Below are 24038 nucleotides of genomic sequence, written 5' to 3'. Positions count from 1 at the left end.
GCCCGGATCACGCTGGCTCCTGTCGACCGTGCCCGAGAGATAGCCCAGTCTCAGCCCGCCGAGCACCCAGAGGAGCCTCTTCCACGGGACGAGCAGCGTCCGCAACCCCGAGCCTGAGCATCACGACCAGCGAGCATCGTCCGAAGGAGATTAGCCCGGTGGGAAGCAGCCGGAAGGGTCTAGTCCGGTGAGAGTAGCCGAAGGGGCTTGGGCCGGTGAGTGTCGGCCAAATAATTACGCGCGTCCGAAAGTCTCCCGCGTGTCCCGAGTCGTGTGGACCCAAAAGCTGAATTATTATTATCGACGTCTTGTCCGCGACCTCGTAATTCGCGCTATCGCCCGAAGCGAATCGCGGGACGTAACACGTGAAAATTACAGTTCGATCTGGCGTAACAGAATATTCAATGATAAAAACCGTAAAAATATAAAAACATTTACGAACAACACCACTTTTTAGGAACGCACCGCCCAAATTTGTTTCTCAGCAAACCGGGTTTGCAGTGGCAGCCTCTACTAACGCATTCCTGAAACACAAATGAAGACGCACTGATTAGAATAGGTCAACTGATTGAAACGAAGGCCAATATCTCTCCCAGATCGTTGCAGAACTTTCTCGTGTCTGATTTTGAAGGATTTGACAACTAACCTTCGTGCAAACTCTTGGTTCAGGATTCTCGCAAGTTAACGGACAGGCTGTTCCGCAATCGTTCCACTCCTCGTGCGGTGAACAGCTTTCAGGTCCATCAGCCGCTTAATTTGTACAACGATTAATTAGAAAGTAACAAAAGTATTCCAAAAGTAATAAAATACTGAACGATGAAAACCACAAAAATCTAAAAATATTTACGTACGACACGATTCTTTAGGCACGCAATCTCCCGACTCGTTTCTCAGCAAACCAGGTTTGCATTGGCAGCCTATAACGCATGGCTGAAACACAAATACAACCGCACAATTAGAAATGATACAACGAATCCTCTTTTCTGAAATTGTAGGCTTTGAATGCTAACCACCGTGCAAATTCTTGGCTTAGGATTTTTGCAAGTTAATTGACAGGCTGTTGTTCCGCACACGCTCCAATCTTCATTCCGTGGACAGCTGTCACCCCCAAGAGACCCTTGATTTGTTAAAAGATTTATTAGAGACGGAGAAAAGTATTTCTAGAAAATTTAATGACTGAACAATATTGTTACTAATAATATTACAAATGAATTTTCTGTACCGAAGTGAAGAAGGTGTGGGTAAGGTCTGTGAATGATCCACACTTGTACTGGCGAACTGACTTTAATGAAATATGTACAGGGTGTCAAAAAATTATATGTCACGGCCACCAGAGCGTGATTCTACACCTACGATTTGGTGGAAATTGACATAAAAAACTCCCCGCAAAATTGAAAGAAAGAAGCTGCAAAAATTATAAGATATGCAACATCATTTTTTAAGAGAAAGGTTGAGATTTTTTTTTTTTTTATTTAATGCAATTAGAATCTCAAAGTAGAGATTATTAAGAGATTATTAAAAATACAAAGTACAGAAACGAGTAGGTTATTTTACATACTTCAACCGTAGGTCTGGATAGGAGAACATTGCATGAGAGCGGAAGAAAAAGATGCAGTTTCCGTAGTTGTCTGATAAACTCCAACCTCCGTTCATCGAACACGTGGGACACTGTCATAGCACGTGGTCGATATCCTGACTCTCATAACCGCACTGACATTGTGGATCGTTTACTATGCCAATTCGAGCAAGAGAGCTGGCAAGATTGTAGTGTCCTGATCTGCATCATCTGTTTATCGTTGTGACAATCTCACGTTGGAGATTTGTGTGACTGTACCACGGTTTAGATTTTCGGTTGTGGAAGTATGTGAAGTAGTTTACACCTTTAGATAAACCTTCTTTCTCTGTTGTTTTTATTAAAGGAACGGTGAGGGTAAACACGACACTTCACAAACAGTCGAGGATTCCGAAAAGACAAGAAACTATGCTTTATTAATTATATCCGGACCGAAATTAAAACCGTCACACTTGTACGATTTCCGCTAAATACAATGTCAGCGTGTCGCGTATACTCGAGAACTAAAAATCTCGACACACCGAAAACACTCTACAGTCCGAATCCGTAAAAATCTTAATACTCGAATCCTAACTTTCTGCTGCGGGGTCAGCTCTATTTAAACTAAAATCGACTGGGCGGAGGTATCCGCTAACGGGGGAAAAATCATCCCTATTTGCTGGACGACTTGGGGGAGGAGGGTCTTCTTGATCCGTGGAGGAGAAAGTCACTCCCTCAAGTCGTTTTAGTGCACTTCTAAAAACTATGACTCCCGGAGCAGCGCGTTCACGGTACCCTAAAATGGGCCTCTTAATTTATGGCCCCTCGACTGGCGCAGGCCAAGTGTAGTGCCAATTGCACGGATGGCCTGCACATGCGCCAGGACCCATTCTGTCCGTTCGGGGCCCTCGCTTACCATTTTATGGCCCCCTTTTCCGTGGTCATTTGGAAACGGCGGAAAAAGGGAAGCGCTCTTCGAAAAATATGCTAAGTAGTCGAGGGGCCATCTGTGCCGCTTGTAAATGAACGTGTATTTCTCACATTCTCTATGATGTCAAATGTGTTTTGTGTTGCCGCTGATTTAACCGATTCTCTTAGATCTGAGAAGGGAATTTTGACGGAGAATGAGGCTATCGTGTTGGTTGCTGTTCTAGCTAATGCGTCTGCACTCTAGTTAATATGTACCAAATATGAGATGGTACCCAGTAGAATTTGATTTTACTATCGTTTGTGGTTTCGGATGCGAAGTTGAACACGGTTTTTCTTATTTCAAAGATATAGGGATTCGTTTTTGTGCTTATATTAGTTTGTTTCAACGAGAGTAGTGCACTAAGAGAATCCGTAAAAATGAGAAAATTCTGATTGGGATGATTCAAAGCTATTTTGACTGCGTCGTTCAAGGCTGTAGATTCCGCAGTGAAAATTGATGCGTTTTTATATTTATATTTAAGTTGTAAGGATATGGGGGTCTGGTCTAAATGAATCTCCCCAGCGTGTTCGAACCAGGAACTTGGTTTATTTCTAGGTGGTATTTCACAGAGTTCTCTTTTGCTATGTTTCAACGCGACGCGAGACCTATTCGACTCTCCGGTCAAAACGTTTCTGTTCTCTCTTCCGTTCTTCTTAGTCTACTAGGCTTGTTGCCTATCCCTGAATCGTCCTGATTGGCCGGGGCTGAATTAGCCTGTTTAGCCAATCAGGTACCTTTTTCGGGGACTCTTCTCGACCTTGGCGCGGTCTCTCTAAACGCGGGGGCGACCCCGTAATTCCGGTAATGCAGCGGGATTTCCGACGGGCCCGCGGTGCATGGCGCGGCCGGCTGTCGCCTACCTGCCTAGCTTCCGGGTCCCTTTGGAAAACTCGAGGTTTATGATACCCGTACGAGCTGTTCAGGCCGATGGTAAAAATCTAATGGCCAATACGTGCCATAACAAAAACTGCTAAGACGACTAACGGCTTTCTCAAAAACAGCTGTGGGACAACGGGTTCCAGAAACTCGCTCGACCATTTGCACGCCAGATGTTGCTAAATGTACGTGCCGATGGCCGCTACATAGTCATTACAAATACATGAACTTCCCACAGAAACTGAATCCTTTGACTTACTACCGGCTGTGTAAATAGACAAGGATTTTTCTTCTTTAATTAGATTTTCAATTAATAGGTTGGGATTATCAGCATACAGAAGAGATGAGCCAAACTCCGTGTCAACATAAATATTGCTATTAAAAGTGTAATATTCTCGAACATCGTTATAGTGGTTGCTGGTGCAGAAAATATGACTGATAGAGTTTTTTGTGTCTTTTATGCATTGATATATTAGCCTGTTACTATTTTTACGTTTGCTGTACTTGTTATCCATAATATTCCTGATCCGTGAAACAGTTGCATATATAACCGTGTTTTGGTTTGAATGGACTTTGTAAAGGTAATTCATACATAGGAATCGGGCACGTTCTTGTAAAAATTGAAGTTTAGATTCCGATATAAGAATATTGGTGGGTGTGCTAATTCTGTACCCAAGAGCAAGTCGTATTGCCGCGAATTGAATTTTCTCTAGCTTTCGTATTTGGTTTTGTTGGGTGGGAAAATATACAAAGCAGCCATAATCTAGTATTGAACGAACAAAACTTTTGTAAAGTATTATTAAGGTTTCTGGATCTGATCCCCACCACGTATCCCGAAGAAATTTTATTATGTTAATAGCTCTTGCGCATTTTTTCTGTAATTGATCAATTTGATTTTTAAATGACATTTTGTAGTCGAAGATTATCCCCAAGAAGCGTACACATTCACTTGATTTGATTGTAGTATTCTTGATCTTTATTTCTGTTTGACCTGGGTGGATGTTGAGTCCGTTGAAATGTATAAACACGGTTTTATGAGGAGAGTGTTTGTGGGTTAGGTTTTAGGAGCACGCGATGTGAATAAACCATTAGGTTGTATATTGAAAACACGCTGTGCGAATGTCGCTCTATATACTGTAATGTTTATGTTTAAGTACGTAGCGAGCAAGAACCGGGAGAGCGAGATATATACCACCGCGAGACGCGACAGAACACGCATCGGTATAACGCGAGAGAGTGAGAGTACTGAGAGTAAGAGCAACAAGAGAAAGAGAGAGAGAGAGAGAGAGAGAGTAACCGTCGTGTGAACCACGTGCCGGCGAGAGTTTGTGGTATAACGTGTAATTGTATCTATTCAATCCTATATCTGTTGATTAAACTATTATTAATCTCTTTGTCCAATCCACGACTCATTTATTGTGGTCACCCACAGAGTTCTAATCCTAAATTACGTAGGTTGATGTCAATATGCGAAATTGCTTTTTCTAATAGTCTTTTACTATTGCTGACTGAGGATCTGTTGCAATAAATTGCTATATCATCTGCAAATTGAGATACTATGACGCTCTTGGGTAAGTTATCAGCAATGTTAGAAATGTATATATATTGTATAAAAGTGGACTGAGGACTCCGCCTTGAGGAACACCCTTAAAAACTTTTCTAGCCTGGTCACCTGTGAGATCTGTATATATTATCCTTTCAAAAGTTATGGATTTAACAAATTTAATAATATTTAATGGACAGCCAATCATTGCCAATTTTTGTAAAAGAATGTTTGTATTGACGTTATCAAATGCACTGCTGACGTCTAGAAATGTGGCTAAAAGATTCTTTTTATTGTTAACGGATTCTTCAATGCTCAAGGTTGTAGAGTGGAAGGGTCTTTTCAGGAAGCTAAATTGTGTAATTTTGAAAGATGCTTTATTAAATGTTCTCTGCCAAGTCTGAAGTGAACTAAACTCGTTTAACGGACAACTCAAAACGAAAACTAGTGTCGGCGGTTTTTCGTCGTCGATCAGTTATTGTGTCGAAAAACACGGGGCGACGACCGCGCGCCACAACATTGTCTGAGGAACGACAATCCTTCCTCGCGCAAGGGACACACGCTTGTATACAAGGCAGCGCAAGGTGTTGTTTCTTTTACAGTTCGGCCTATTCTGACACCATGACCGTCCTCGGTCAAAGTCGATTTCACAGCGACTAACAGAGCAATAAACAAAAGAAACGATATACAAAGATATGATAAAGTGGAATCACAAAAAAAAAAAATAAAATTGTAACATAAAATGAGATAAAATTATTAGTCATCACGATTATTTGGCCAGAGTTTCATTTGGTCGGGCCCTACAACCGTCGAAAAGGGTATACGTGTTCGTTGAAACCCATCGATATCGCTGACTACGTATCGATCATAATCTAACACCTTAATTACTTCATATGGGCCTTTAAACTTAGGTATTAACTTTTTATTGACTCCTGGCGTAACGTCGTGATTCCTAATCAATACATAATCTCCGACTCCATATTGAGTGCTCGGTTTGTGACGCCGATCATATAGTAATTTATTGCGATCTTGCTGTTAAAGTATACATTTAGAATGCATCTACGTACGAAAGAAAAAGTCTCCTCTATCCCTTATACCTGGGTTCTCCCTTTTTTTTTTTTTTTTTTTTTTTTTTCGTGAGGAAATGTTTTATACATACCCCGACTCCCTGGGGGAAGCCGGGGTTATGTGGGATTCTCTCCGGGGGGCGGAGCCCCCGGAGACTACCCACTAAAACCTCACGCCCACCTAAGCTAAAGGGGAGGTGCCTGGATCACGCGAGTACTCAACAGGACACCTCCCAGCTATCATCATGCCCCGGGGGAGGGGTTAACCTCCCCCACTGCCTACGCTATAAGACCTCGGGCGGAGGGACCCGCCCGGTGTCCCCATCCCTGGAGCCTTCGGATTGGGCTTCCCGAGCCCCAGCTCGGTCCACCCACAGCTCCCGGAGTCTTCGTGTCCCGCTCGGGGTCGGTGTCCCGAAGGAACCAGCCCCGGCCGAGACAAGAAGACGCCGCCACCGGAAGGAAGGGCCGTCGGAGGCGTGATCCGGCACGCCCCGACCCTTCCTTTCCCCAAACCCCCCACGGATCCCCCTCCCCAATCGGGGAGGGACGGACCGACACCCCCCTACACCGGGAAACTAACCCGGGGGGTGTCGGCCTATCACGGGGGGAGCTACGCTCCCCCCCGGGGGCCCGGGTCAGCTCACACCCCGGGCCCCCAAGTTCACCGCCCCCAGTTGTGGGGGCATAATACCTGGGTTCTCCCTTCTGCGTTTATGACCATCCTTAAAGGCGGCAACTGTCCGAGGACAGACTTCGAACAAATTCAGTTGAACTGAAGCGCTTGAGCGAGAAGCTCCTCCTGTATTCGCTCCTGAATAAACTGTATATTCTGTTTTTTTATTTTTCACGTACTACGGACCTTTAACTTATTTCATAACCTACAGGATAATTAACACTTGCATCTTATCAATAACGGCGCACGCATTGTTTCTTATCCCAACTAAATCTCTCGATTGATCAATATTATCGAGAAGAATTGGTCGTACGCTATCATTCACTTTACCTGCTTGGTCCACACCGAAAAGTAATTTGCTGGGAGTAGTTCCAGTTGATTGGCAAATTGTGTTGTTTATAGCGTATTCTACATTATCGAGAACGTAAGACCAATCCTTGGGTGCTTCGCATAATTTCGCTAACATTGGCGTTATTAATTTATTATATCTTTCAGCCTGTCCGTTGGCTCGAGGTGTTCCGACAGCAATCAACACGTGGCTTATTCCTGCTTCATCAATAAATTCTTTAAAAATGTTCGACGTGAAACAGGATCCGCGATCGCTAATTATACGTTTGGGCTTGCTGTAACTTTGGAAATAATCGTTAAGATGTTTAATAACTTCCTCGGTCGTTGTGGACTTGCACGCGAACAATCTAATAAATTTTGTAAATGCATCGACAACTAATAGTATGAATTTATAACCACGCCCGCTTTTCTCAGACAGACCGCAATGATCTATATGTATCGTGCTAAATGGTACATTGTCTTTCGGAATATTGTTTAAAAGCCCTTCGCTTCGGCCTTCCAAGGGGGAAAACTCTATACACTTGAGACAATTCCGAATGTGCTGCTTAACTTTTTGTCGTATGTTCGGAAACCAGTATACCTGTGTAATGTGCTGGACCACTTTTCCGACACCTAAATGCCCCAAATCGTCGTGGGAGGCACGCAATACATTTGATTCTAATATCCGTGGCACATAAAATAATAACTTGTTTTTTCCTGCTTTCCGATATACTAAACCATTTCTAAGCTCGTAAACTTTGTCTTCGGTTATTTCCAAACGTTTCCGAATTGCTTGAATGGTCTCGTTTTGGCATTGTTTTAACGCTAGAACTTGCTCGAACGTGTTCCCCTCTAAAACTAATATGACACCTGCTTAATGCATCTACGTGGTTCATTCTCTCGTTACGTCGATGTTCTATCTCGTGATCGTAATTTTCTAAAAATAAAGCCCATCGGTAAATACGTGGATTTACATTTTGTTTGCTCAGAGTTAATCGAAAACTGTCACAATCTGTAATTATTTTAAAATGTATTCCAGACAGATAGATATCAAATCTCTTAATTGCGTAAATGACGGATAAACATTCTAATTCAAAACTATGGTACTTTGATTCCGGGGTACTTGCACGCTTGCTGAAGTAAAATACTGGTCGAAAAAGTCCATCCGCCTGTTTCTGAAGCAAGATAGCTCCAAATCCACTAGCACTGGCGTCGCAATGCAATTCTGTTACCAATTTCGGGTCATAAATTGCTAAGACAGGTTCCTCTGCTAATCGTTGTTTCAAAATTTCGAAAGCTTGATGTTCGTTCGGACCAAATCGAAACTCTGCGTTCATTTTTATTATATTGTAAAGAGGTTTCGCTAAAATTGAGAAATTTTTAATAAATCGACGGAAGTAACTGGCTAGGCAAACAAACCGATGTAGTTCTTTGGTATTCTTCGGAATAGGGTAATTCAGAACAGATTCTACGTTTTCTTTGCTAGGCCGTATTCCTGTCTCGTCTACCAAATAACCCAAATAGTTCACATGTGTGTACAAAAGGGAGCATTTATCCCAACGAAACTCTAATTGATATTGAGCAGCTAAACTAAAAACACTAAGTACGCAGAATATTTAAATGATCGTCTATTGTGGTTGTTGCGACCAATATGTCGTCAAAATACAATAATATTTTATGATCGTTTAATAATTCACTGAAAATGTTAGATAAATAACGTTGGAATACACGCGGTGCGTTTGTTAGGCCAAAAGGCATTTTCAAATATTCGTATTGACCGAGTGGCGTTACGAAGGAAGTATACTTCACGGATTCGTTAGCCATTTTAACGTGATGAAAGCCATTACGTAAATCGAGTTTAGAAAAATATTTTTTTCCTTTCAATTGGTCCAAATGATCATCAATGAGCGGGGTTGGGTAATTATCTCGAATTGTTATTGCATTCAATGCTCGATAGTCTACGCACAACCTCACGTCGCCTGTTTTCTTCCGTACCAACACAATTGGACTCGCGTACGGAGAGTTACTTGGTTGGATAATCTTATCTCTAAGCAAAGTGTCTAAAAGTTCCTTCAATTTTCCTTTATCGGCGAAGGAGAGTCTCCTGGGGCGAAAGCTAATAGGCTGCGTATTTTTTAACTCGATCGCCATCTCGAAACCGGTAGGAGTAATGCTGTTATTATCGCAAGAGTTTAGTGCTTCGAAAAATAAATTTTTAACAGCCTCGGTTAAGCCCGATATTTCGGGGTTTATATCTAAATTTTTTATTGGGTCCGTTGACCCATCGACGTAATGAATCTGCAAAATTTGTTTTTCGAAATCGTCGACACACTCTATTTGGAATTGCTGTCCTAGTGTTATTTTTAACGAAGGATTTAATATATAGTCTCGTCCTAAAATAACGGCGTAATACATAGTAGTATCCGGAACGATTAAAAATTTCATGAAAATATCTACATTATTTATACAAACAGTCGTTTCAAAAATGCCTTCAACGTTCAAAGGTGAACCATTGATCCCGCTAAACGAATCTGTACGTTGATAAGGTGACCGAAACGCTACGGGTGTAAAACTAGACTTAATCAAACTGACGGGGGAACCTGAATCGATCATAGCAGATAGAGAATAATCACAAGTATTACCATCGTGACTATGCAGCGAAAATTTAAATGGTACCATAAATGGAGTCTGCGTCGACGTTGGTTGTACCAGATTGACAGTCGTCGGCCTCGATGATCCCTGCCGTGACGCTCTGGGTAGAGAATCGTTGCTTTCTTGCCGGTTTTGTGGACAGCTATCGACTTTGTGCGACCGGCTTCCACATTTGAAACACGATCCCCAATCACGCTTTGGCTGGCGACAATCTCGTTGTAGGTGACCACTGGTATTGCAATTATAACATTTCTCTTCACGACGAATTCCTTGGGACGTCGTTCCTGCCCTCTTCGTTATCGCAGGCCACTTCACTTCTTTCCTCTCGTGAATAAGTTTCGGATTCTCCAATGTCAGTTTCGAAAACGCTTTCAGCATTTGATCTGTTGTTTCTATTAAGTTTACACTCGTGATAATTGATGAACACAGGTCTATTAAATAAAATAAGTGGAAAGAAAAGAATACACGTGGTTTACACGCTACAACGTTTCACTGCTAAGCAAGCGCTGCAGGTCGGCGTCGCTCGGTTGAGGTTTTTTGCCGGTTACAACAGATGGCGCTATGTATAATCAGAAAGCGCGATATTCAAAACGGAACCTCAATACTCCCACTAATTGAGTGCTTTCTAACATGTTTACAATATAACAGTTTTACAGTATTACAATATTTTTCTCTTTTAAATACATCAACGAACCAAACAAAAAAAAAACATATACTTATTTATCTTTTGGTAATTCTAGCAAATCACATAAACAGTAAGTTCACAATAAAACTTTACATCTTTCTTACACCTAGTTTGGCTCGTAATATTTCAAATTGGTTACAAGGAATCGCTTTAGTTAAGATATCCGCGATTTGATCCTTGCTTGTTACATAAGAAACACCTATATCGCCACTAACATATTTTTCACGAATATAATGGTAACGTACATCTATATGTTTTGTTCTCTTATGAAATTCCGCATTGTGTACCAATTTTATTGCACTCTTATTATCCATAAAAATCGGTGTCGGTTTAATAATGGATTCTTGTAAGTCGCGTAACAACTGACGTATCCACATGGCTTCTTTAACCGCACATGATGCTGCAATGTATTCTGCCTCTGTAGTTGACAGGGAAACTGTTGACTGGCGTTGACTGTTCCATGTTACTGATCCACCGCTCATCTTGAAAACATAACCAGTCACTGATTTCCTTGTATCCACATCATTTGCGAAATCCGAATCAGAGTATCCTTGTATTATTTCTGACCCCTGATCCCTTGTGTAGAGAATTCCATAATCTATTGTATTCTTGAGGTACCTGATGATTCTTTTGACAGCATTCCAGTGAGAGTCTCCATGTTTATCCAAAAAACGGCTTGCAACTCCCACTGCATATGCAATGTCTGGCCTCGTGACTATAGCAGCAAATATCAAGCTGCCTACAACTTCTCTGTACGGTACTTCCCGTTTCGTGTTTACTTCCTCTATTGTTTTTAGTTGTACATTATTATCAGCAGGTGTGTTAACTCCATTGGCATCTTCCATATTGAATTTCTTAATAATCTTGTTGATATAATTTCTCTGATGAATTGATATCGTTCCTTCCTTTTCATCATGTAGAATCTCCATGCCAACGAAACATCGTACCTGATCACATGTCGTGATTTCAAAGTTCGCCTTCAATTGAGAGATAATTAATTGAAGTTCGGCTTCGTTGTCGCTCATTAGCAGGCCATCATCTACATATAATGCAAGAAATATTTTGGAATTATTAGTAGTTTTCTGATAAACACATTTGTCTGCGTTACTCTGAGTGAAACCTATTGTTTTCAGAAATTGATCGAATTGTTCGTTCCACTGACGAGAAGCCTGCTTCAGGCCGTACAATGCCTTTTTTAACCTACATACCATACCGGGTGTAACTTCAGTTCCTTCCGGCGGAAGCATGTACACTTCTTCTCGTAAATGACCATTAAGAAACGCAGTTTTCACATCAAATTGCTTTATTTTAAGCTTTCTTTGTATTGCTGTAGCTAGTAAAATTCTTATTGAGTCATACCTTACAGTCGGTGAGAAAGTCTCAGTGTAATCAATACCTTTCTCTTGTGCGTATCCTCTCGCACATAATCTTGCTTTAAATCTAGGAGAATTCCCTTCTTCACTCGATTTTATACTAAAGACCCATCTGGAATCGATTGCGTTTTTGTCCTTTGGCATAGGCACTTCCTCCCACGTTTCATTTTTAACAAGTGCGTTGATCTCTTCTGAAATCGCTTCATTCCACTTGTTTTTGTCATCGCTTTGCATCGCTTGTTCAAACGTTTGAGGTATGTAAACTTCTGCCAAATTTGCTTCGTACCGCATTGGTGGTCTTCTTGATTCCTTTGGTCGCAACGAGTATCCTTTATCATTATTATCAGCTACAATACGATCATTTCTTACATTACTATTTGTATTATTGTCTGTCTGCTCACTTTCACGACTTTTATCATTTAAATTTTCGTGCGATACCCCATTCAATGTGTCTCTATCTGTTTCAATAAATATTTTTGCAATATTTTTTCTGCAGTCTGAACTAGTGTTATCTTCATTGAATGAAACATCACGCGAAACATTAACCTTTTTCGTTACAGGATCAAATATACGATAATTTGTCGAATTTCCTTCATATCCTACAAAAATACGCTTCTTACTTTTACTCTCTAGCTTGTTTCGCAATGCTTTTGGAACATGCATGAATGCCTCACACCCAAAGATTTTAATATGTCCTAATTCGGGAGGTTTTCCCGTCCATATCTCAAACGGTGTCGAGTTCGGCGCTTGTGATGTCGGTGTTCTGTTCAAAATATATACTGCCGTATTTACGGCCTCGGCCCACAAATATAACGGCGCATCTTTCGCGTACAACATAGACCGGGCGCTCTCTACAATTGTTCGCATGTCTCGCTCCGCTCGTGCGTTTTGTTCGGGTGTATAAGGGGCAGTAGTTTGTAATTCAATACCAGATTTTGAAAGATAACTCTTAAACCTCTCATTACAGTATTCTCTACCATTATCTACATGTAAAATCTTCACCGAATTACCGAATTTATTTTTCGACAAGTTACAGAATTGTTCAAAACAATTTAACGTGTCATCTTTATGTTTAATAAAGAAAACCACCCTATAGCCCGATAAATCATCCTTAAACAATACAAAGTATCTAGCACCTTGAACAGAAGGAACGGACATTGGTCCACAAAGATCACTATGTATGTGTTCTCCTAGTCTCGCTTTTATATGACTTGACGGAGCAAATGATAACTTATGTTGCTTACCATACATACACGCTTCGCAAAAGAAACTGTCTACATCAGATAACTCTATACCTTGAATTAAATTCTTAGAAACCATTTCCTTAATATATTTTACATTAATGTGTCCTAGACGCTCATGCCATTTACGTAGGCTATCTTTTATAACTACATTCGCCTCTTGTGACAAAACAGTTTTAAAATGCATCTGATACAGGTTACTCTCTACGCGTTCGGCTGTCGCTATTTTTACATTATTCTCATATAGGCTGGCATATTTACCTTCTTTAACTATTTTCATTCCTTTCTTTGTAACTACTCCTTCCGAAAAAAGGTTTTTGTCTAAATTCGGTACATACAAGACGTCAGTAATTATTGAATCATACAACTCCTTATCTAACAGTTTTCTGATTTTAATATTGCCTTTTCCTTTCACAGGCAATTCTTGTCCGTTTCCTAAAATAACTGCTGAGTTGTTCTCAATTTTTTGAAAATCGCTAAAAAAATCCCGACGATAGGTCATGTGCGACGTTGCACCGCTATCCAGTATCCACACTTCATTATCTAAATTTGGAATTAAATCATTATTATCTAGTACGCTAAAAGCAGAATAGTTACCTTGATGAGAATTTTGTTGTTCCCTACTACTTTTACCTTTTCCGCGACACTCCTTAGCAAAATGACCTTTCTTTTGACATTTATAACAAATAATTTTTGATTTATCAAACTTAGTGTACGTACGCTGTTTGTTTTCTTCGCGGTTTGCTACCTTTTTTACATTCGACGACGCGACAAGGGCATTCTCAGAATCGTCTACCACAGTGAGACTCGTGTCTTCATCGATCAAACGCGACATTAGATTTTTTATCGTTTGTTTTGTTTCATCCAATGATAACCACGCCTGACGAAAACTTCTAAACTTCGCGGGCAAACTACCGAGAATCTTTGTCATGATTGCCGTATCACTAATCGTTTCACCCGAATCTTTTATTTGTTGTGCCAAATTTTCAACTTTCGCGATATGTTGAGCGATCGAATCGTTTACATTCATTTTATACTGTGAGAATCTTTCATGCGCCAACATTTTGTTAATTTCGGTTTTTTGAGCATAAATCGCATCTAACTTATCTAAGATTTCTTTGGACGACATGCAGTTCTCGATGAGCGTGATCTGGGAGAATTCCATCGCAGTTGTTAACAGGAACATGGCCGTTGCATCATTCTTCTCCCAAGTTTTAACCTCTGCTTTCTCAGCTACTGTCGACGTCACAGTCAATGCCGCCGGTTTTTCCTCTGTTCCCTTTGCAATTCCATGCAAACCCTTTGCTCGTAATGCACATAACAGTTGAAACTTCCACTGATGGTAATTGTTGCCATCGAATTTATTTATAGACGCTGTGTCGATTCTACTTTCCGCCATCTTTGTCAGAGAAAAACGTTCTTACGACGCGAAAACTTTATGCGCTCGTAACGAGATTATAGCGGAGTTCTTCTACGTATTCTTGCAGGTGATCGTCACAATCTGGAATTTCGGTTTGTAGTCGTGTGAGCAGATCGTGCTTCGAACCTCCGCTTGCCAGATTTCTCGAACGTAGTAAGATTCTTAATTCCGAAACCGTGAAATCACTGATGGATTCTTTCAATATTGGCAGTCTTGGCATTTTCGAAATATTCTCAATAACCAAAATAAGGCAAAGTCAAACAAAAGATGAAATACACGAGAACACGGTTTCTTAAACAAAATTACCAAACGGATAAAAATTTCACAAAAGATTCTTTGTTCTAACCAGTCCAAAATATCCTGAAAATGACTATTGAAAACTTCCACTACTAACGAAATCAATACTAAACGGATAGCCCAAAATTTACGGACGCGCTAACTAAACTCGCGAACTGTTTCCAAAAAAAAAAGTTCAGTTATCCCACTTCTGATACTGTAGAGTGGAAGGGTCTTTTCAGGAAGCTAAATCGTGTAATTTTGAAAGATGCTTTATTAAATGTTCTCTGCCAAGTCTGAACGTGAACTAAACTCGCTTAACGGACAACTCAAAACGAAAACTAGTGTCGGCGGTTTTTCACTCTGACCTTATAGCGCGAGTCGTCGTCGATCAGTTATTGTGTCGAAAAACACGGGGCGATGACCGCGCGCCACAACATTGTCTGAGGAACGAGAATCCTTCAAAACCCAATCTTCATTTGGTGGACAGCGGTCAACCTCATCGGCCGTTGAATTTGTTAAACGATTTATTACAAACTGAGAAAATTATTCCTAAAGTACTAAAACATTGAATGAGAAAAACCACAAAAATCTAAAAGCATCTACGTTCGACACGACTCTTTAGGCACGCACTGGCCCGATTCGTTTCTCAGCAAACCAGGTTTGCATTGGCAGCCTGTAACGCATTCCTGAAACACAAGTAGAAGCGGACGATTAGAAATGCTGCAACGAATGCAATTTCTTCGTTTCTGAAATTGTAGGCTTGCAATACTAACCAGCGTGAAAATTTTTGGCCCAGGGTTTTTGCAAGTTGGTGGACAGGCTGTACCGCACTCGTTCCAATCTTCATTTGGTGGACAGGCTGTACCGCACTCGTTCCAATCTTCATTTGGTGGACAGCGGTCAACCTCATCGGCCGTTGAATTTGTTAAACGATTTATTACAAACTGAGAAAATTATTCCTAAAGTACTAAAACATTGAATGAGAAAAACCACAAAAATCTAAAAGCATCTACGTTCGACACGACTCTTTAGGCACGCACTGGCCCGATTCGTTTCTCAGCAAACCAGGTTTGCATTGGCAGCCTGTAACGCATTCCTGAAACACAAGTAGAAGCGGACGATTAGAAATGCTGCAACGAATGCAATTTCTTCGTTTCTGAAATTGTAGGCTTGCAATACTAACCAGCGTGAAAATTTTTGGCCCAGGGTTTTTGCAAGTTGGTGGACAGGCTGTACCGCACTCGTTCCAATCTTCATTTGGTGGACAGGCTGTACCGCACTCGTTCCAATCTTCATTTGGTGGACAGCGGTCAACCTCATCGGCCGTTGAATTTGTTAAACGATTTATTACAAACTGAGAAAATTATTCCTAAAGTACTAAAACATTGAATGAGAAAAACCACAAAAATCTAAAAGCTTCTACGTTCGACACGACTCTTTAGGCACGCACTGGCCCGATTCGTTTCTCAGCAAACCAGGTTTGCATTGGCAGCCTGTAACGCATTCCTGAAACACAAGTAGAAGCGGACGATTAGAAATGCTGCAACGAATGCAATTTCTTCGTTTCTGAAATTGTAGGCTTGCAATACTAACCAGCGTGAAAATTTTTGGCCCAGGGTTTTTGCAAGTTGGTGGACAGGCTGTACCGCACTCGTTCCAATCTTCATTTGGTGGACAGGCTGTACCGCACTCGTTCCAATCTTCATTTGGTGGACAGCGGTCAACCTCATCGGCCGTTGAATTTGTTAAACGATTTATTACAAACTGAGAAAATTATTCCTAAAGTACTAAAACATTGAATGAGAAAAACCACAAAAATCTAAAAGCATCTACGTTCGACACGACTCTTTAGGCACGCACTGGCCCGATTCGTTTCTCAGCAAACCAGGTTTGCATTGGCAGCCTGTAACGCATTCCTGAAACACAAGTAGAAGCGGACGATTAGAAATGCTGCAACGAATGCAATTTCTTCGTTTCTGAAATTGTAGGCTTGCAATACTAACCAGCGTGAAAATTTTCGGCCCAGGGTTTTTGCAAGTTGGTGGACAGGCTGTACCGCACTCGTTCCAATCTTCATTTGGTGGACAGGCTGTACCGCACTCGTTCCAATCTTCATTTGGTGGACAGCGGTCAACCTCATCGGCCGTTGAATTTGTTAAACGATTTATTACAAACTGAGAAAATTATTCCTAAAGTACTAAAACATTGAATGAGAAAAACCACAAAAATCTAAAAGCATCTACGTTCGACACGACTCTTTAGGCACGCACTGGCCCGATTCGTTTCTCAGCAAACCAGGTTTGCATTGGCAGCCTGTAACGCATTCCTGAAACACAAGTAGAAGCGGACGATTAGAAATGCTGCAACGAATGCAATTTCTTCGTTTCTGAAATTGTAGGCTTGCAATACTAACCAGCGTGAAAATTTTCGGCCCAGGGTTTTTGCAAGTTGGTGGACAGGCTGTACCGCACTCGTTCCAATCTTCATTTGGTGGACAGGCTGTACCGCACTCGTTCCAATCTTCATTTGGTGGACAGCGGTCAACCTCATCGGCCGTTGAATTTGTTAAACGATTTATTACAAACTGAGAAAATTATTCCTAAAGTACTAAAACATTGAATGAGAAAAACCACAAAAATCTAAAAGCATCTACGTTCGACACGACTCTTTAGGCACGCACTGGCCCGATTCGTTTCTCAGCAAACCAGGTTTGCATTGGCAGCCTGTAACGCATTCCTGAAACACAAGTAGAAGCGGACGATTAGAAATGCTGCAACGAATGCAATTTCTTCGTTTCTGAAATTGTAGGCTTGCAATACTAACCAGCGTGAAAATTTTTGGCCCAGGGTTTTTGCAAGTTGGTGGACAGGCTGTACCGCACTCGTTCCAATCTTCATTTGGTGGACAGGCTGTACCGCACTCGTTCCAATCTTCATTTGGTGGACAGCGGTCAACCTCATCGGCCGTTGAATTTGTTAAACGATTTATTACAAACTGAGAAAATTATTCCTAAAGTACTAAAACATTGAATGAGAAAAACCACAAAAATCTAAAAGCTTCTACGTTCGACACGACTCTTTAGGCACGCACTGGCCCGATTCGTTTCTCAGCAAACCAGGTTTGCATTGGCAGCCTGTAACGCATTCCTGAAACACAAGTAGAAGCGGACGATTAGAAATGCTGCAACGAATGCAATTTCTTCGTTTCTGAAATTGTAGGCTTGCAATACTAACCAGCGTGAAAATTTTCGGCCCAGGGTTTTTGCAAGTTGGTGGACAGGCTGTACCGCACTCGTTCCAATCTTCATTTGGTGGACAGGCTGTACCGCACTCGTTCCAATCTTCATTTGGTGGACAGCGGTCAACCTCATCGGCCGTTGAATTTGTTAAACGATTTATTACAAACTGAGAAAATTATTCCTAAAGTACTAAAACATTGAATGAGAAAAACCACAAAAATCTAAAAGCATCTACGTTCGACACGACTCTTTAGGCACGCACTGGCCCGATTCGTTTCTCAGCAAACCAGGTTTGCATTGGCAGCCTGTAACGCATTCCTGAAACACAAGTAGAAGCGGACGATTAGAAATGCTGCAACGAATGCAATTTCTTCGTTTCTGAAATTGTAGGCTTGCAATACTAACCAGCGTGAAAATTTTTGGCCCAGGGTTTTTGCAAGTTGGTGGACAGGCTGTACCGCACTCGTTCCAATCTTCATTTGGTGGACAGGCTGTACCGCACTCGTTCCAATCTTCATTTGGTGGACAGCGGTCAACCTCATCGGCCGTTGAATTTGTTAAACGATTTATTACAAACTGAGAAAATTATTCCTAAAGTACTAAAACATTGAATGAGAAAAACCACAAAAATCTAAAAGCATCTACGTTCGACACGACTCTTTAGGCACGCACTGGCCCGATTCGTTTCTCAGCAAACCAGGTTTGCATTGGCAGCCTGTAACGCATTCCTGAAACACAAGTAGAAGCGGACGATTAGAAATGCTGCAACGAATGCAATTTCTTCGTTTCTGAAATTGTAGGCTTGCAATACTAACCAGCGTGAAAATTTTCGGCCCAGGGTTTTTGCAAGTTGGTGGACAGGCTGTACCGCACTCGTTCCAATCTTCATTTGGTGGACAGGCTGTACCGCACTCGTTCCAATCTTCATTTGGTGGACAGCGGTCAACCTCATCGGCCGTTGAATTTGTTAAACGATTTATTACAAACTGAGAAAATTATTCCTAAAGTACTAAAACATTGAATGAGAAAAACCACAAAAATCTAAAAGCATCTACGTTCGACACGACTCTTTAGGCACGCACTGGCCCGATTCGTTTCTCAGCAAACCAGGTTTGCATTGGCAGCCTGTAACGCATTCCTGAAACACAAGTAGAAGCGGACGATTAGAAATGCTGCAACGAATGCAATTTCTTCGTTTCTGAAATTGTAGGCTTGCAATACTAACCAGCGTGAAAATTTTTGGCCCAGGGTTTTTGCAAGTTGGTGGACAGGCTGTACCGCACTCGTTCCAATCTTCATTTGGTGGACAGGCTGTACCGCACTCGTTCCAATCTTCATTTGGTGGACAGCGGTCAACCTCATCGGCCGTTGAATTTGTTAAACGATTTATTACAAACTGAGAAAATTATTCCTAAAGTACTAAAACATTGAATGAGAAAAACCACAAAAATCTAAAAGCATCTACGTTCGACACGACTCTTTAGGCACGCACTGGCCCGATTCGTTTCTCAGCAAACCAGGTTTGCATTGGCAGCCTGTAACGCATTCCTGAAACACAAGTAGAAGCGGACGATTAGAAATGCTGCAACGAATGCAATTTCTTCGTTTCTGAAATTGTAGGCTTGCAATACTAACCAGCGTGAAAATTTTCGGCCCAGGGTTTTTGCAAGTTGGTGGACAGGCTGTACCGCACTCGTTCCAATCTTCATTTGGTGGACAGGCTGTACCGCACTCGTTCCAATCTTCATTTGGTGGACAGCGGTCAACCTCATCGGCCGTTGAATTTGTTAAACGATTTATTACAAACTGAGAAAATTATTCCTAAAGTACTAAAACATTGAATGAGAAAAACCACAAAAATCTAAAAGCATCTACGTTCGACACGACTCTTTAGGCACGCACTGGCCCGATTCGTTTCTCAGCAAACCAGGTTTGCATTGGCAGCCTGTAACGCATTCCTGAAACACAAGTAGAAGCGGACGATTAGAAATGCTGCAACGAATGCAATTTCTTCGTTTCTGAAATTGTAGGCTTGCAATACTAACCAGCGTGAAAATTTTTGGCCCAGGGTTTTTGCAAGTTGGTGGACAGGCTGTACCGCACTCGTTCCAATCTTCATTTGGTGGACAGGCTGTACCGCACTCGTTCCAATCTTCATTTGGTGGACAGCGGTCAACCTCATCGGCCGTTGAATTTGTTAAACGATTTATTACAAACTGAGAAAATTATTCCTAAAGTACTAAAACATTGAATGAGAAAAACCACAAAAATCTAAAAGCTTCTACGTTCGACACGACTCGTTAGGCACGCACTGGCCCGATTCGTTTCTCAGCAAACCAGGTTTGCATTGGCAGCCTGTAACGCATTCCTGAAACACAAGTAGAAGCGGACGATTAGAAATGCTGCAACGAATGCAATTTCTTCGTTTCTGAAATTGTAGGCTTGCAATACTAACCAGCGTGAAAATTTTTGGCCCAGGGTTTTTGCAAGTTGGTGGACAGGCTGTACCGCACTCGTTCCAATCTTCATTTGGTGGACAGGCTGTACCGCACTCGTTCCAATCTTCATTTGGTGGACAGCGGTCAACCTCATCGGCCGTTGAATTTGTTAAACGATTTATTACAAACTGAGAAAATTATTCCTAAAGTACTAAAACATTGAATGAGAAAAACCACAAAAATCTAAAAGCTTCTACGTTCGACACGACTCGTTAGGCACGCACTGGCCCGATTCGTTTCTCAGCAAACCAGGTTTGCATTGGCAGCCTGTAACGCATTCCTGAAACACAAGTAGAAGCGGACGATTAGAAATGCTGCAACGAATGCAATTTCTTCGTTTCTGAAATTGTAGGCTTGCAATACTAACCAGCGTGAAAATTTTTGGCCCAGGGTTTTTGCAAGTTGGTGGACAGGCTGTACCGCACTCGTTCCAATCTTCATTTGGTGGACAGGCTGTACCGCACTCGTTCCAATCTTCATTTGGTGGACAGGCTGTACCGCACTCGTTCCAATCTTCATTTGGTGGACAGCGGTCAACCTCATCGGCCGTTGAATTTGTTAAACGATTTATTACAAACTGAGAAAATTATTCCTAAAGTACTAAAACATTGAATGAGAAAAACCACAAAAATCTAAAAGCATCTACGTTCGACACGACTCTTTAGGCACGCACTGGCCCGATTCGTTTCTCAGCAAACCAGGTTTGCATTGGCAGCCTGTAACGCATTCCTGAAACACAAGTAGAAGCGGACGATTAGAAATGCTGCAACGAATGCAATTTCTTCGTTTCTGAAATTGTAGGCTTGCAATACTAACCAGCGTGAAAATTTTTGGCCCAGGGTTTTTGCAAGTTGGTGGACAGGCTGTACCGCACTCGTTCCAATCTTCATTTGGTGGACAGGCTGTACCGCACTCGTTCCAATCTTCATTTGGTGGACAGCGGTCAACCTCATCGGCCGTTGAATTTGTTAAACGATTTATTACAAACTGAGAAAATTATTCCTAAAGTACTAAAACATTGAATGAGAAAAACCACAAAAATCTAAAAGCTTCTACGTTCGACACGACTCTTTAGGCACGCACTGGCCCGATTCGTTTCTCAGCAAACCAGGTTTGCATTGGCAGCCTGTAACGCATTCCTGAAACACAAGTAGAAGCGGACGATTAGAAATGCTGCAACGAATGCAATTTCTTCGTTTCTGAAATTGTAGGCTTGCAATACTAACCAGCGTGAAAATTTTTGGCCCAGGGTTTTTGCAAGTTGGTGGACAGGCTGTACCGCACTCGTTCCAATCTTCATTTGGTGGACAGGCTGTACCGCACTCGTTCCAATCTTCATTTGGTGGACAGCGGTCAACCTCATCGGCCGTTGAATTTGTTAAACGATTTATTACAAACTGAGAAAATTATTCCTAAAGTACTAAAACATTGAATGAGAAAAACCACAAAAATCTAAAAGCTTCTACGTTCGACACGACTCGTTAGGCACGCACTGGCCCGATTCGTTTCTCAGCAAACCAGGTTTGCATTGGCAGCCTGTAACGCATTCCTGAAACACAAGTAGAAGCGGACGATTAGAAATGCTGCAACGAATGCAATTTCTTCGTTTCTGAAATTGTAGGCTTGCAATACTAACCAGCGTGAAAATTTTTGGCCCAGGGTTTTTGCAAGTTGGTGGACAGGCTGTACCGCACTCGTTCCAATCTTCATTTGGTGGACAGGCTGTACCGCACTCGTTCCAATCTTCATTTGGTGGACAGGCTGTACCGCACTCGTTCCAATCTTCATTTGGTGGACAGCGGTCAACCTCATCGGCCGTTGAATTTGTTAAACGATTTATTACAAACTGAGAAAATTATTCCTAAAGTACTAAAACATTGAATGAGAAAAACCACAAAAATCTAAAAGCATCTACGTTCGACACGACTCTTTAGGCACGCACTGGCCCGATTCGTTTCTCAGCAAACCAGGTTTGCATTGGCAGCCTGTAACGCATTCCTGAAACACAAGTAGAAGCGGACGATTAGAAATGCTGCAACGAATGCAATTTCTTCGTTTCTGAAATTGTAGGCTTGCAATACTAACCAGCGTGAAAATTTTTGGCCCAGGGTTTTTGCAAGTTGGTGGACAGGCTGTACCGCACTCGTTCCAATCTTCATTTGGTGGACAGGCTGTACCGCACTCGTTCCAATCTTCATTTGGTGGACAGGCTGTACCGCACTCGTTCCAATCTTCATTTGGTGGACAGCGGTCAACCTCATCGGCCGTTGAATTTGTTAAACGATTTATTACAAACTGAGAAAATTATTCCTAAAGTACTAAAACATTGAATGAGAAAAACCACAAAAATCTAAAAGCATCTACGTTCGACACGACTCTTTAGGCACGCACTGGCCCGATTCGTTTCTCAGCAAACCAGGTTTGCATTGGCAGCCTGTAACGCATTCCTGAAACACAAGTAGAAGCGGACGATTAGAAATGCTGCAACGAATGCAATTTCTTCGTTTCTGAAATTGTAGGCTTGCAATACTAACCAGCGTGAAAATTTTTGGCCCAGGGTTTTTGCAAGTTGGTGGACAGGCTGTACCGCACTCGTTCCAATCTTCATTTGGTGGACAGGCTGTACCGCACTCGTTCCAATCTTCATTTGGTGGACAGCGGTCAACCTCATCGGCCGTTGAATTTGTTAAACGATTTATTACAAACTGAGAAAATTATTCCTAAAGTACTAAAACATTGAATGAGAAAAACCACAAAAATCTAAAAGCTTCTACGTTCGACACGACTCGTTAGGCACGCACTGGCCCGATTCGTTTCTCAGCAAACCAGGTTTGCATTGGCAGCCTGTAACGCATTCCTGAAACACAAGTAGAAGCGGACGATTAGAAATGCTGCAACGAATGCAATTTCTTCGTTTCTGAAATTGTAGGCTTGCAATACTAACCAGCGTGAAAATTTTTGGCCCAGGGTTTTTGCAAGTTGGTGGACAGGCTGTACCGCACTCGTTCCAATCTTCATTTGGTGGACAGGCTGTACCGCACTCGTTCCAATCTTCATTTGGTGGACAGGCTGTACCGCACTCGTTCCAATCTTCATTTGGTGGACAGCGGTCAACCTCATCGGCCGTTGAATTTGTTAAACGATTTATTACAAACTGAGAAAATTATTCCTAAAGTACTAAAACATTGAATGAGAAAAACCACAAAAATCTAAAAGCATCTACGTTCGACACGACTCTTTAGGCACGCACTGGCCCGATTCGTTTCTCAGCAAACCAGGTTTGCATTGGCAGCCTGTAACGCATTCCTGAAACACAAGTAGAAGCGGACGATTAGAAATGCTGCAACGAATGCAATTTCTTCGTTTCTGAAATTGTAGGCTTGCAATACTAACCAGCGTGAAAATTTTTGGCCCAGGGTTTTTGCAAGTTGGTGGACAGGCTGTACCGCACTCGTTCCAATCTTCATTTGGTGGACAGGCTGTACCGCACTCGTTCCAATCTTCATTTGGTGGACAGGCTGTACCGCACTCGTTCCAATCTTCATTTGGTGGACAGCGGTCAACCTCATCGGCCGTTGAATTTGTTAAACGATTTATTACAAACTGAGAAAATTATTCCTAAAGTACTAAAACATTGAATG

At 41.8% G+C, this 24038-nt stretch overlaps 1 protein-coding gene across 1 annotated transcript in view; it reads right to left on the bottom strand.

Moving 5' to 3' along the window:
• Window positions 1-370: 370 nt before the first annotated feature.
• LOC143364361 (serine protease inhibitor swm-1-like) overlaps window positions 371-24038 on the bottom strand; it is a 31251-nt gene continuing 7583 nt past the window's right edge. The window contains exons 4-6 of the mRNA XM_076804757.1: window positions 852-930; window positions 647-750; window positions 371-524 (exon numbers count right to left, since the gene is read on the bottom strand). Coding sequence (XP_076660872.1) covers window positions 435-524; window positions 647-750; window positions 852-930 — 273 coding nt within the window. The 3' untranslated portion in view covers window positions 371-434. The remainder of the gene's footprint in view (window positions 525-646; window positions 751-851; window positions 931-24038) is intronic.

The sequence above is a fragment of the Halictus rubicundus genome, unplaced genomic scaffold (assembly GCF_050948215.1).
Source record: "Halictus rubicundus isolate RS-2024b unplaced genomic scaffold, iyHalRubi1_principal scaffold0497, whole genome shotgun sequence".
Lineage (NCBI taxonomy): Eukaryota > Metazoa > Arthropoda > Insecta > Hymenoptera > Halictidae > Halictus > Halictus rubicundus.
The sequence above is the reverse complement of the archived record's forward strand: the minus strand, read 5'-3'. Positions and strand labels throughout refer to the sequence as shown.